Source organism: Mustela nigripes, unplaced genomic scaffold (assembly GCF_022355385.1).
Source record: "Mustela nigripes isolate SB6536 unplaced genomic scaffold, MUSNIG.SB6536 HiC_scaffold_76, whole genome shotgun sequence".
Taxonomy (NCBI): domain Eukaryota; kingdom Metazoa; phylum Chordata; class Mammalia; order Carnivora; family Mustelidae; genus Mustela; species Mustela nigripes.
In genome coordinates, this window is record NW_026739491.1 from 2,837,364 (window position 1) to 2,852,229 (window position 14,866).

General features: G+C 38.1%; 1 protein-coding gene across 4 annotated transcripts in view; it reads right to left on the minus strand.

The window, feature by feature from the left end:
- The window catches only part of LOC132008254 (cytoskeleton-associated protein 5), a 106,848-nt gene that overhangs the window by 55,062 nt on the left and 36,920 nt on the right, over nucleotides 1–14,866 (minus strand). For all 4 annotated transcript variants that reach the window (XM_059386784.1, XM_059386781.1, XM_059386783.1 and 1 more), the window contains exons 3-8: nucleotides 14,115–14,308; nucleotides 12,476–12,682; nucleotides 7,898–8,069; nucleotides 7,044–7,176; nucleotides 6,701–6,801; nucleotides 4,371–4,484 (exon numbers count right to left, since the gene is read on the minus strand). In XM_059386784.1, coding sequence (XP_059242767.1) covers nucleotides 4,371–4,484; nucleotides 6,701–6,801; nucleotides 7,044–7,176; nucleotides 7,898–8,069; nucleotides 12,476–12,682; nucleotides 14,115–14,308 — 921 coding nt within the window. The remainder of the gene's footprint in view (nucleotides 1–4,370; nucleotides 4,485–6,700; nucleotides 6,802–7,043; nucleotides 7,177–7,897; nucleotides 8,070–12,475; nucleotides 12,683–14,114; nucleotides 14,309–14,866) is intronic.

Below are 14,866 nucleotides of genomic sequence, written 5' to 3' on the forward strand. Positions count from 1 at the left end.
TGTGGGTTAAGCCTCTGCCTTTGGCTCGGGTCATGATCTCAGGGTCCTGGGATGGAGCCCCACAAAGGGCTTTCTGCTCAGCGGGGAGCCTTCTTCCCCTTCTATTTCTTTCTTTTTTATTTTTTTTTAAAAGATTTTTATTTATTTATTTGAGAGAGAGACAGTGAGAGAGAGCATGAGAGGCGAGAAGGTCAGAGGGAGAAGCAGACTCCCCATGGAGCTGGGAGCCTGATGCGGGACTCGATCCCGGGACTCCGGGACCGTGACCTGAGCCGAAGGCAGTTGCTCAACCAACTGAGCCACCCAAGCGCCCTTACCCCTCTCTTTCTGCCTCTCTGCCTGCTTGTGATCTCTCTCTCTGTCAAATAAATAAATAAAATCTTAAAAAAGAAAAGTGCTGGGACTTCTCCCACAAATCTAGGCCTACAAAATTATTTTAAGCACCGTTGATCCTTGAACAATGTTGAGGGTTAGCAGCAGCGACGGCCCCTCTGTAGTCAAAAATCCACATATAACTTCTGACTCCCCCAAAACTTAATTACTACTACAGAAGTCTTTCTGATAACATAAACAGTTGATGAGCGCATGTTTTATATTTGTATTATATTCCATATTCTTTTGATAAAGCTGGAGAGAATAAAATGTTACTAAGAAAATCATAAAGAAAATGCATTTATAGTACTGTTCTGTATTCACTGAAAAATATCTACATGTAAACTGACCCATGCAGTCTAAACCTGTGTTGTTCAAGGGTCAGCTATAATTATCAATTTATATTTATTTTCAATAGTAATTTAAGCCACTAGTTAATAGTAACTAAAACAAAACACTCAATGACAAAATCAGAAATCAATGAAATCCACCATGTTTATAAAATTACAATGAATATAAACAGGAAGGGGGGGGTAAATGTAGAAAGCCCAAGTGAAAAAAAGGTTAATACCACAAAAAAAGCTAGCAAGCAAAAAAAAAACAAAAACAAAAACAAAAACAAAAAACAACAACAAAAAAAAAACAAGCTAGCAAGCATATACAATAAAATACCTTGAAAACTCAAACCTTAAAGATTTAAAATATCTACCAGCATCCACAGGTAATTGGCCAAGTCAAAGAAGATATTGGGGGGAAGGTAGCATAAGGGGTAGGGGAGAAAGTATCTTATAAATGAGAGAACTATATGAAAGATATATATATAATGAAAGAACTATAACTTCCTGTGAAAACAGCAAAGCCCACAGACTATGCTAAGCCATGTGACAACCTGAAAGAAGACAGTTTAAGAAATAATTTCCAGGGGGGATATGGAGAGGGTGGTTGGGTTATGGACATAGGGGAGGGTATGTGAAATGGTGAGTGCTGTGAAGTGTGCAAACCTGATGATTCACTGACCTGTACCCCTGGGGCAAATAGTAAATTATATGTTAATAAAAATAATAAAGAAAAAATAGAGATAATTTCCAGAATACCAAAAGGAATTTCAAAATGAGTAGTTCTGCATTACTTACATTAAAGGCAAAAAACTGGGAGCTTAGTGGGATTACTTGATAGAGTCAACAGAGCAAAGAGACCATTTATGGATGGATAAGGGATCCATCTATAGCCTATTCAGTCTCATTCTCTTACATTTCCTCATTTCCCCATTTTTGACAAGTCTCTGTTAAGTCACCATAATATGGAAATGAAGTTTGTGTTTACATCCAAGTAAAATCACATAAAAATTTTTAAAATGCCTTGTTCCTGGTTTATGTATACAACTGAGGTTAACTTCTCATTGTTTTAAATATTTTAGTCACAAAATTAAATTTCTCTTTACTTGTTTGTAAGCCTTTAATCACCCCCCCACTCCACCATGGGAAGAGGGAGAAGTTTCTCACAGAAATCTATTGTTTATGACTACTCAAATATAAAATCCATATCCTCTCTGTAAAGAATATAACAAGAGTTTATTTATATTCAAATGCCAAGAGAAATCACAAAACAGTATTTATCTGAACAGCTAATGTCCTAAGAAAACCCATGTGGAGAACATCAATTAAGATTTGTATCATTATGGGGGCGCCTGGGTGGCTCAGAGGGTTAAGCCTCTGCCTTTGGCTCAGGTCATGATCTCAGGCTCTTGGGATCGAGCCCCAGAGCCCCACATCGGGGGGCTCAGCAGGGAGCCTGCTTCATCCTCAGCAGGGAGCCTGCTTCATCCTCCTCTCTCTTCCTGCCTCTCTGCCTACTTGTGATCTTTGTCTATCAAATAAATAAATAAAATCTTAAAAAAAAAAAAAAGATTTGTATCATTAGATAAGACAAAAATAAAAGCTTTAATCTGAGGCACTGAGAATTCAGGGACAAGTAATAAGACTAGAGATAAAAATTATACACTGAAATTTACAGAGAGAATCTTAAGTTCTCAATGCCACTAGAATCTCATTTCCCTCTCTTAGTGCCTTTCTACCTTTTATCCTTCCTCCCATGCTGCAGGTTGGTGAAATCTTCTCCCTCTACACAACTACCTTCTAATTAATCTTGCCTGGGTTTGGGGCTCTTCAAGATTAGAAGACTGAAGACTAAACAAGATTGGGAAAAATCATATCTCTGCCTCCATGTCTCACTTGGAGGAAAGCATGGGAAGTGGACTATAAGAAAACACAGCCCATCCTCATTATTCACGGATTTTATATTTGCGAATTCACCTACTTGTTAACATCATCACCCCCTGAATCAATACTCGAATCACTCTCCTAGTCATTCATGGACAAGCACAGAGCTGTGAAAAATCTGAGTTGCCTGGTGTGCACTTTACAAGCTGAGAATGAACGAAGCAACACTGCCTTCTTATTTCATTTTTCCATTTTTGTAATTTTTTTCCCCATTTTTGTAATTTTTCTTGGTGCTTTCACTGTTTGAAACGGCCCCTGAGTGTAGTGCTGAAGTGTTCCTAAGTGCAAAAAGGCCTGACACAGAAATTACTTGTGTTAGATAAGCTTTGTTCAAGCACGAGTTATGGTGCTGTTGGCCATGAATTCAGTGTTAATGGATCAATAATATATATTGAGACCTCTTCAAAGAGAATAAAACAAGTTATGTATTGACTGATAGATCAAAATGTTGAGACCAAAGAGTTGGAGAACCCTAGCCCTGTGTTTCCTTAGCAGCAATTGGGTCAATATTCACTAACTCAGTGTTGTGGTGACTTTAAAGAACATGGCTACTATGAATAATGAGAATTACTGTACATACATGTGCATACAACTAGGGATTAACTCCCCACACCATTCTAATCCTCTGTAATTTTAGGCCGAAGAAGCAAATTAAAAAATTTTCTCTATTCAAGAATATATCTTTAGAGTTTGTTCTTAAACTATATAACTATACCAGCAGTATTTGATCTATACTTTCAGATTTTATGAAAAGCCACTACATACAAATTTATCAACCAGGAGCAAAAACAAAGAATTATTTCCTAAAAGCATTTCTTTCTTACTTAGCACTTGCCTGCTTTTTTTTTTTTTTTTTAAGACTTTATTTATTTATTTGACAGATATCACAAGCAGGCAGAGAGAGAGGAAGGGAAGCAGCCTCCCTGCTGAGCAGAGAGCCCGATGCAGGGTTCGATCCCAGGACTCTGGGACCACGACCTGAGCTGAAGGCAGAGGCTTTAACCTACTGAGCCACCCAGGTGCCCCAACACTTGTCTGCTTTATAATGACCACACATCCTTCACTTTACATGCAGATATACAATGTGGGATCATTTGTTATCTAATGGGAAAATGTTCTTCATATTTAACATCTGTCCCATTAAATAGAGCCAATTTAAATAGTTCACCCTATAGAACTATAAAATTAGAATATTTGGTTCTACATCACCAAGACCCTCTTTTTCTTGAGATTCGTATATGCTACTAGACCACATAAAGCAAAATGATAATAAATAAAGACTGAAAATCAATCCCTCCAAACTAACCTAGGGCAGGCATTTTAAACAATCCTTTACAAGGGTAAGCCTATAATTAGAAAACGACTGATAGTGTTCCTTAAATGGAAATGTAGTTGTGATAAAAAAAGATGACTGATGGGGAGAAACTCAAAGGCCTGGTCTGTTGTCAGGTTACCAGTGTTGACACTCTTCCCACTTTTCTTCCTCCTCTTCTTTTTAAAAGATTTTATTTATTTATTTATTTGTCAGAGAGAGAGAGAGAGAGCGCACATGCATGCACACACACGTAGGCAGAGTGGCAGGCAAAGGCAGAGAGGGAAGCAGGCTCCCTGTCGAGCAAGGAGCCTGATTCAAAACTCGATCCCAAGACCCTGGGATCATGACCTGAGCTGAAGGCAGCGGCTTAACCGACTGAGCCACCCAGGCGTCCCCTCACTTACCTTCTTTAATGCTTTGACTAAATCTGCATAATCGCCTGCTTCCAGTTTGGGGTTTTTCACTAGTACTTCCACAGCCTCCAGAGCTTCCTTCCTCTCTTGCCATTTTTTTGCCTCCTGCAATACACAGAATGGGTTACTCATAGAACAGTAATTAGGAGGCAAAATAAAAAAAAATAAGTCTATTTCTTGCATGCTCCTAATTCAAAGATATATAATTATTTTTTGTTTTCAGAAAGTTTTTAAAGAAACTGGTTAAAAAACAAAACTGCAAATCTGGGCAGCCCATCAGAATATTTTGCTCATATATATAAAATTCTGTCCATACATGGTTAAGTATTTTCATAACATTTCATAACCCTAAGGTTCTGTAAGCAAAAGAATGGGATGCCATAGACTTCCTTCTCACTTTCTAGGCAAATGCTAGTAAGCAAGTCTTAAACAGGAAACATTGCTAGAAAGTGTTTCTAGCATATCTCATAGTGGCACAACTACAGGAGAAAGGAATTTCCATACTGATAACATTAAAAAGATCAGAAAAAGACAATCATATGACCAACAACCAAAATTGCTCTAATCCTGGTGATCAGTTTTATATGTTGGTGGTACAATGCTGATTGTTTTGTTTTATGGCCACAAAGTAGAAAATACTCCACTAGAGATCAAGCAATCATTCGGTAATTTTGCATTCCCACTATCTGAAAGAATTGGGGATACAACAAAGGTGACAAACTTGCCACTCTGGAGAAGATGACAGTGTAGTTTAATTTATCAAGTATTTGTTAATCAGAAGTTAATGGGGGACTGAAGGAACTTGCCAGCAGAGCTAGGAAAATCTGCACTAAATAACTACTAAGTCATGACCATTATGAAAAGAGAAGTTCAAGCTGCTTTGGTATCATAGCAAGAGGACTCAACCTACTTTAGGCTGCCAGCTAGGATCTCCCCTGAAAGTGATCCTTAAGGTGAGATCTAGAGGATGAAGAAATATTATGGGGTGACTCAGGAGAATGTTACAGGCAGAAGTAACAGCATATATTAAATCCAGAGTCTGGGTGGTGGTGAGTGTGGCACACGTGATTTTGGCAGAAGTGCAGGATGACAGGAGCACAGAGTGAGAAGAATTAGAGACGGTAAGGCTGGCAAGGTAAGCAGGGACTTAAAAGGTGCCTTAGGTGGCCTCAATGGCTATAGGATAACTTCAGACATCATATTAATCTCATGGAAGCCACTGGAAGGATTTCAGTGAAGCAATGATATGGGCAGATTTTTATTTTCAAAAATGACAGCTTTGGGCGCCTGGGTGGCTCAGTGGGTTAAGCCACTGCCTTCGGCTCAGGTCATGATCTCAGGGTCCTGGGATCAAGTCCCGCATCGGGCTCTCCGCTTGGCGGGGAGCCTGCTTCCTCCTCTCTCTCTGCCTGCCTCTCTGCCTACTTGTGATCTCTCTGTCAAATAAATAAATAAAATCTTAAAAAAAAAAAATGACAGCTTTGATTACACTGGGAAATGTGATGGGAAAGAGACAAAAGCAGAGACAGGGAGTCTTACAAGAAGACTACCATGGCACGTAGGGCAAGAGATGATGGTGGCTGGGATAAGACTGTTTCTTAGTTGGGGATAATTGTGTCTCTTGGGGTATATTTAGCATAGTCTGGAGACATTTTTGGTTGTCAGACTTGAGGAATGGTATTACTGATATCTAGCGGGTAAACGGCAGAGATATTACTAAACATCCTCCAGAGCATAGAAAAGCCCCCCCGGACCAAGAATTATCTGGTAAAAAATGTCAACAATGCCAAGATCAAGGAACCCTGGGGTAAAGTAGTGGCAGTGGGATGGAGTGAAAAAGATGAATTTGACAGATTTTTTTTTTTAAGATTTTATTTATTAATTTGACAGAGATCACAGGTAGGCTGAGAGGCAGGCAGAGAGAGAGAGAGGAGGAAGCAGGCTACCCGCCGAGCAGAGAAGAGAGCCCGATGCGGGGCTCGATCCCAGGACCCTAGGATCACGACCTGAGCCGAAGGCAGAGGCTTTAACCCACTGAGCCACCCAGGCACCCGAATTTGACAGATATTTAAAGATAAAACCAGAGAGACAATGAGTATAAAGGAGAAGGCAAGAATAATGATCTCGGTTTTGGCCAGATGTGTTAAAAGAAAGTGCTGTAGCAGGTATACATACACAGTAGTACGGGGACTGACTGACACTACTAGAGAAGAGACGGGGTGCAAAGCGGTGTACTAGGAAAAGGGCTCAGCAGAACAATCTAATTATAATCAAGGAACTATTTTAAATGAAATAAATGAAAGAAGGTTACCATTACTTACAATTTTGTCATAAAAATCTTTGGGAAGTTTGGAAAGAATTTCTACTGCTTCCAAAAGCTCATAAGCGTCTATCTGTGGCACCTCATCACCATCGTCACCACCTTCCAGGGGAAAAACAAAACAAACCTTAAAAATGGATGGAAGGTTTTTACTTAGCAAATAGTTACCACTCCTTTCACACCCTGATGAAATCTTGATATAGAAGGAATCAGTTATTAATGCTATAAATGACTGATATATTGTTAAATGGCAGTCCTACAAAATGTGCCTAGTAAACATAGGTTCTTGAGGTAGGGGTGTTCTTGCTAATTTTCACAGAAACCAGTGTTTAAAACTGGCTTACCTCCCTCAGCATCGCCACCAGCTGACTGTTGCTGTTCCAATTTAGCTTCTAGTTCTTGCTGGGAACGCAGGAATCGACTTGGTTTAGGAGTACCTGTTGGCAATTTGACCCATTCTTCTTCTAGTTCTTTCAACTACAAATATCATAAAATATATTTTAAAACATACCTACATCCTCACCTTTAGAGAACGTACTTAACATTAATATTTACTAACATCAGAACCTAATTTCTTACTTATGTGGTTCTAACAGGCCAAAAAGGAGGGACACATTTAAAGTGTATACATTTGGAAAAAATGAAACAAGAAACCAGAGAGGAAGACAAACCATAAGAGATTCTCAATCTTAGGAAACGATCTGAAGGTTGCTGGAGGGGAGGGGGATGGATGGGTAGGGTAACTGGGGTTATGGACACTGGGGAGGGTATGTGTTGTAAGGAGCACTGGGTATTATATAAGACTAATGAATCATAGACCTGTATCTCTGAAACAAATAATATATATGATAATTAACTGAATTTAAATTTAAAAAATTATACCTTGGTAACATAAACTGATATATTACTACTGAAGATGTATGTCTATGCAGTTAGAAAAAAAATAAAATCCACTTTTTAGGACACTAATTAGTTCATGACTTCAGATATATTTATATCAGATAATGTCTCTAAAACCAATTATAATAAAGAACAGGTAAAATGCATGTTGTCCAAACAGAAAAAATAAAAATAAAAAAAACTGATTTCAAAATTAAGAACGAAAAATAGTAATTTTAAGGACAGAATATCAACAACAGGAAGGAAACACCGTCATATTAGTCTTATGCAAAGACAACCAAAAAACTCTGTGCCTCACCTGGACAGAGTTTATATTTTGTAATGGAGGTCTCAGAGCATCCCGAATCCATCTGTAAATCTCCACAGCAATTAGTTTTGCTTCATCTCGAACAGCTTTTTCTCGAGACTCAAAGAGTTTTGGCAACACTTTGATAATTGGCTTAAGCAAGATGATTTTGGAACCAAATTCACTAGAAATAAAACATTGGGTAGAAAAAAACCAAACTTGTCAACATTCAATATATTTGGGCAGCGTTAGCTTTCATTCACTAAAACATACTTCTGTACTTATTATATAGTAATAGTTGAGCTTTTTTAAGGCAGGGGGGAAAAAAGGAATTTCTAACATCTATGTTTAGATATCACTCTTCTAAGAATGTTATTTAATGCCTAGGGTCCAGAATATAAAAATCTTAAAACTAACCTATGTAATCAGGTTAGGGATAATTCAAATCTATAAAGGACCAAACCTGTATAACATCTTAAATATACATGTATATACATATAGAAGATTAAAAACATAAATCAGTTTATTTAGATGACTAAAATCGAAATATTTAGATGAGTGAAATTTAATTGCAGTAAGTTTTTTTGTTTTGTTTGTAAAGATTTTACTCATTTCTTTGACACAGAGAGAGACAGTGAGGGAACACAAGTAGGGGGAATGGGAGAGGGAGAAGCAGGCTTTCTACGAAGCCCAATGCGGGGCTCAATCCCAGGACGCTGGGATCATGACCTGGACCAAGGGCAGAAGCTTAAGGACTGAGCCACCCAGTCGCCCCTTGCAGTAAATTTTTAATAGTTCTTATGATTAAGGTGGTTCATTGAACTTGACAGATCACTAATCCCGGCAGCATGTGTTTCACTCTTGACTTCGAAGCTTATCAGCTATAACTCCAGGCAACCTATATCTCTCTTTGCTTCAGTTTTTCACGAAAACAGTTGCATTCTGACTTCTTTTAAAGAGGTAGTACAGGGCGCCTCGGTGGCTCAGTTGGTTGGACGACTGCCTTCGGCTCAGGTCCTGATCCTGGAGTCCCGGGATCGAGTCCCACATCGGGCTCCCAGCTCCATGGGGAGTCTGCTTCTCCCTCTGACCTTCTCCTCGCTCATGTTCTCTCTTACTGTCTCTCTCTCAAATAAATAAATAAAATCTTAAAAAAAAAAAAAGAGGTAGTACATTTAACCTTATGTATTTGTTACATTTTATATTTTTAAGTTCCTAACTGGCCAAATTTAGCTTTCTGAGTCACTGTTAACATTTCTGCATAACAAATTCGGGAGCAAGAGGGATTCGGTTATGAAACAATACCAACATTCTGTAGCAGAACTCATATACAAGTTGACCCTTGAACATCAGAGGTTCAAACTGTGTGGGTCCACTCAGACATAGGCATTTTACAGTACAGTACTGTAAAATGTAAATGTATTTTCTCTTCCTTATGTTATAATAACATTTTCTTCTCTCTAGCTTACTTTATTACAAGAATACAGTATATACTACAGATAACATACAGAATATGTTAATTGATTGTTCAGGTTATCTCTAAGGCTTCCAGTCAACAGTAGACTATTAGTAGTTAGGTTTTGGGGAAGTCAAAATTTATACACAGACTTTTGACTGCATGGGGGCTAGTACCCCAACCCCTGTGGTGTTCAAGGGTCAACTTATTTATCTACTACATTATTTATTTATCTAATGTGTATAAATTTATCTCCTGTACACAAATGCAACAAAAAATTTTAGTAATAGCTACTGACATACTCCAAAAGGCTAGAGGAGACAGAAAATATTCTCCTTCAGAAATGATATTTAAAAAGAAATGTGGTTATATAGTTTAAATACAGATATCATAACATGAAAATAAACAAGATGATCTCCAAGATTTCCTTTAAAATCCCCTTTAATAGAAAAGAACATTTTAATTTGGCTCAGTTGACCTTTAAGACTAAAGGAAAAATAAGAACTTAGGGTTATGAAACAGGACACTCCACACTGTGCCTGAAGAACCTAACATCAGGGATCTTGGAGTCTTCCTTTAAAATTTTAAATTATCAGATTTTTTTGTTTCACTATCCTGGCCTAGTGAAAGATGGAAGACAAACCTACAGAAGAGGTCCACATGGGAAACGGATAACTAAACAAAACTTAATCTGGTTACTAAATATATTACTATAGAAAACCACCCATGGGAGCGCCTGGGTGGCTTAGGTGGTTAAGCATCTGCCTTTGGCTCAGGTCATGATCTCGGGGTCCTGGGATCACGAGGCCCAAGTAGGACTCCCTGCTCAAAGGAGTCTGCTTCTTCCTCTCTTTCTGCCCTTTCCCCTCTGCATGTGCTAGCTCATTTTCTCTCTCTCTCATAAATAAAATCTTACAAAAGAAAGAAAGAAAGAAAGAAAACCACCTATGGGTTCTAGAAGCCTGCTTTAGGGGCCACAGAACATTTCTGATTTCCTGAAGCTCTCATAAACACAAGTAGTTTGAGTACTCTGAGGAAGCTCTGGAATTTAGGATTGAACAGTTTGGCCTCAAGGTTTTCTTTTTAAGATTTTATTTATTTGACAGAGACACAGTGAGAGAGGGAATACAAGCAGGGGGAGTGAGAGAGGGAGAAGCTGGCCTCACACTAAGCAGGGAGCCTGATGCAGGGCTTGATTCCAGGACCCTGAGATCATGACCTGAGCCAAAGGCAGATGCCTAACAGACTGAGCCAGCCAGGCACCCCTGGCCTCAAGGTTCTTGAAGGTCCCAGAGAGCTATCTAATTTCTACGATAGATTCTGAGATGCCTTAGGACAAATAAAGAATCACACAGGGATAGAACTAAACTACAACATCTGAAGGAAGACCTAACTTGCTCTTTTTCTATACTTATTTTCCCAGTCAGCATAAAAGTAAAATAATTAGAATTTACAGCATTATGAATTAGATACTTCTAGTTTTGGGGCACCTGGGTGGCTCAGTGGGTTAACCTTCTGCCTTCGGCTCAGGTCATGACCTCAGGGTCCTGGGACAGAGAGCCTGCTTCCCCCTTTCTCTCTACCTGCCTCTCTGCCAACTTGTGATCTCTTTCTCTGTCAAATAAATAAAGTCTTTAAAAAAAAAAAAACAACTTCTAGTTTAAAGGCAGATTACAGGGGTTCCTAGGTGGCTCGGTCAGTTAAGCATCTGCCTCTGCCTTTTGGCTCAGATCATGATCTCAGGATCCCAGGACTAAGCCCCATGTTGAGCTCCCTGCTCAGTGGGGAGTCTGCCTCTCCTTCTCCCTCTACCCCACCCCCTGCTCATGTTCTCTCTTTCAAATAAAAATAAAATCTTTAAAGGCTGATTATAAGCATAATACACATTTTCATTAAGAGATCCATTACTAAGGACAGAACATATCTATGGAGATAAGCACAGTCTTTAAAAATTTTTTTAGATTTTATTTTTAAGTAATCGCTACACCCAACATGGGGCTTGAACTCAAAACCCCAAGATCAAGAGTCATATGCTCCACCAACTGAGCCAGCCAGGCACCCTGAGATAAGCATAGTCTTGATAACCAAGTCAATCAATAAATTTCTAAGATGACAGATTGAACACACTATTTACTACTCATAAAACCACACCCACTATACTGTACTAGGCTTGAAATGAGGAAATATTACACAAAAATCTAAGTGAAGACAAATTTTATAAAAGAAATTTATGAACCAAGCAAAAGACAATGTAAAAGTTTAAAACTTATAATTTCAGGATCATTTAACAAAATTTAGGAATTTGGGTATTTCTACATAAGATAAACACCAAAGGAAGCATCTTCTCCAAGAAGTAGGTCATACACAAAATTGCAAGGGAGCTGAGTTGGGATGGTCTTCACTCTCATAGGTCACACATTTAGGATTTCACTAGAGCTGCTTTCTAAAGTTTCTCATGTGGATAGTAATGGGGACAGGATATCAGATTAGAAGGGCTGCCAAATCGGAACAAAACAGTGGTTTGTCTAAGTCAGAGTTCCATAGCAAATTACAGCCACTTGTTCCTGAAAGAGATTTCATTCATGAAAAACTTCACTGCCAAACAACAAGAAATTTTTGCATTGAAAATAACTTACTGCATAAGAGTAAAAATTACTTTCTATTTGCTATTGCTGTGGTTCTATTTAGAGGCATAGAGCATTTACTTCTACTTTAATAAAAAGGCATCAAAACAAAAAACAAAAAGGCATCAAAACAAAGGTCTGCTTTAGCAAATAAATAATCTTTAGCCAACATTTCAAAGTTCGTACATATGCTTGAGGATAACAAGCTTTAAATATCCTGAGGAGTGTTTTTCCATGAAAACGCCAATTCCTAATTTGAAAACAGGTCAGAAATCTCCCCGTTCATCTTCATTAGAAGGGGATTTAGATAAAATAACTATGCAACACTACTTGAAGGCTAAGATTACTGAATAGCAAGTGCCACACTTGAGGAATGACTTTAACTTTCCCAGGTCAATTTTCCTGGTTGGTGTGGCACGCCAAGTCCAGCAGTTTTCATTTCTATTTATGCCAGGAACTCAAACTCAGTTGAGATATTCTAGGGCAGAGAACTAAAGCAACAAGTCTTACCTTAAGGCTTTCCTCAGTGTTTCTATGCAGGCCACTACTATCTTGGGGTTCTTGTTGTCCAGGCCTTTTAGGAGCTCCTCTTGCACAGCCTCGGCTTTCTCAATCTCTATGTACATTAGACAAATCTCAATGCCTAGCTCCTTGGCTTTGGCTTTGGGTTGGTTGAACACTTTACTTACAACACCCGACACAACTTCACCTGTGGTTCTGTAATATAGAGTACAAACAACCACCACTACACTCAAAAACACACTTTAGTAGAAAGAACTAGAAAAGGTCATGGGGGGGCATGACAAATACTTTTTAAAAGGCTTAGAAATAAAGTAAATGAGTTTTTTTCATTTATGTTCAAGAACATGAAAGACAAACCTACACAAACCATAAAAGTTTAAGACATGTCACACCAAGCAATGACACAGAACCTTATCTTCTCTTTATAAATGTAGAAAATTCAAATAAAAAAGCAAAAATCCTTTGACATTCCATTATCCTGAGAAAACTACTTTCAACTATTTGGTACCTATCCTTCCAGATTTATCGCTCTACAAGCAAGAGCAGATAGACATCCATACAGATGTATTTTTTAAAAATAGGATTACAGAGTCTTGCTTTTTTGAAAAAATTTTAAAAGGTCATTTTAAGCATTTCTTAGAACAAGAGAATTTCTTCACAGAGGAGATGGATATGTACCTTTAATAACAAAGGGCTGCTCCTGATTCCTTGGCAAGATTTTATAGTAACTTTACTGCTTTCAATTTTTTTCTAAATTAAATAAAACCTGTACCATTGGAACTCAGAGGAACTGAGTGGGTTGGGGCTACATGTATTCATCAAAAAAGTTTCTGGTATCAGAAGAAAAATGCAATTTAAAAAAAAGCAACATTTTCACTAATGGCAAGGGAAACTCAGTAATACTGTTAACAAAACTGTCAGGTTAATGATTGTCATTATTGGTATAATCTTTGAAGTAAGTCAAGTATATATTTCTCGTGCAATTAAGTTGAGCCCCCACCCCCTTTTTATGGAGAGTTCCTTTCAATGACATTAAGACTAGCATTAGAAAACCAGGTTTCTGAGGTATGGGAGAGTGGGTGATTAGAAGCCTGGATCATTTGCAGCACACGTCCAACTGGCCAGGAGTCAGAGAGGCTGTTTAATTAGCAACACCTCTCCTAAGAGGTAAAAATGCCTAATCACCACAGAGAGAAAGACATGTTTCTTAGATCACCTTGCTGGGAAGCCTTGTAGAAAGAGATTTTTGTACTACCCAAATGCTTTCCACTCAAATTCTGTTAATTCCTTTGCTAACACCCTGAAGTTTCCTCTAAAACTTAGTAGAGATTTTTCCCTCTGGTTTAAAGTTAAATCCCATATGGAAGGCTCCAAAGGAAACTTGCTCATCAAACCTTAAGGTATTTCAATTCTAATTTGTTCTTTAGAGATCTCATGTTCCATTTAGATTTCTGAGAGTAGATAAGAACCAAATGAAAAACAAGTACCAAGGAGCTATGCAAGTAAGAAAATTAATATCTTCTAAAAGTGCTAATAACTAAGGACAATGATCCACAAACATACATATATTAATTGATGCAGCACCAGACAAGGGTTTTACCAGAATAGCTGGAAAGAAACAACTTACTTTCCTGCTACATGGGCATTTTCAACATAAACAAGTGCAGCTTCTAATCCTTTCAACTGAACCACTGCGTTGGAATCAGTCACAAATTTTTTAATCAGTCCTAAAAATTTGGACCATTCTGGGCTCTTTTCATCCTTTATTTTCTGGAAGATCTTCAGGGCCTCTTCATACCCACTTAACCTTGCTTTCCAGAGCTAAAAGAAAAGAATTTTGAAACAAAACACAATTTAATGATATTATTATCTTCTGTTAATTGGGGGTGGGGTGGGATGACTGCCCTCTACCAGGTAAATCGGAATACAGGACCCCATGATTAGAAACAAAAAAAGGTTAAGAAATTCAGAGTTTTCAAAGAAGATTAGTTTATAAACTTTTTTTGGTTAGTTTATAAACTTTTTTTTTATTTGCAATATTCATTCAAGGCCATCTAGAGTTCCTAACAGGTCACTATAAACGTATCTCACTTTGTATCCAAGTATTAGTTCTTCCTTTTTTGTAATAGGTAAATTACAATTAAAGATGTAACGATTTAAAAATGACATATCAAGGGCGCCTAGGTTCCTCAGGCAGTTAAGTGACCATCCCGACTCCTGATTTCAGCTCAGGTCATGATCTCAGCCTTGTGAGATGGAGCCCCATGTCAGGCTCTGCGATCAGCACATCATCTGCTTGAGATTTATCCCCCACCCCACTCACTTGAGCATGTGACCTCTTTCTCTCTCAAATAAAATCTTTAAAAAAAGTGAGAAATC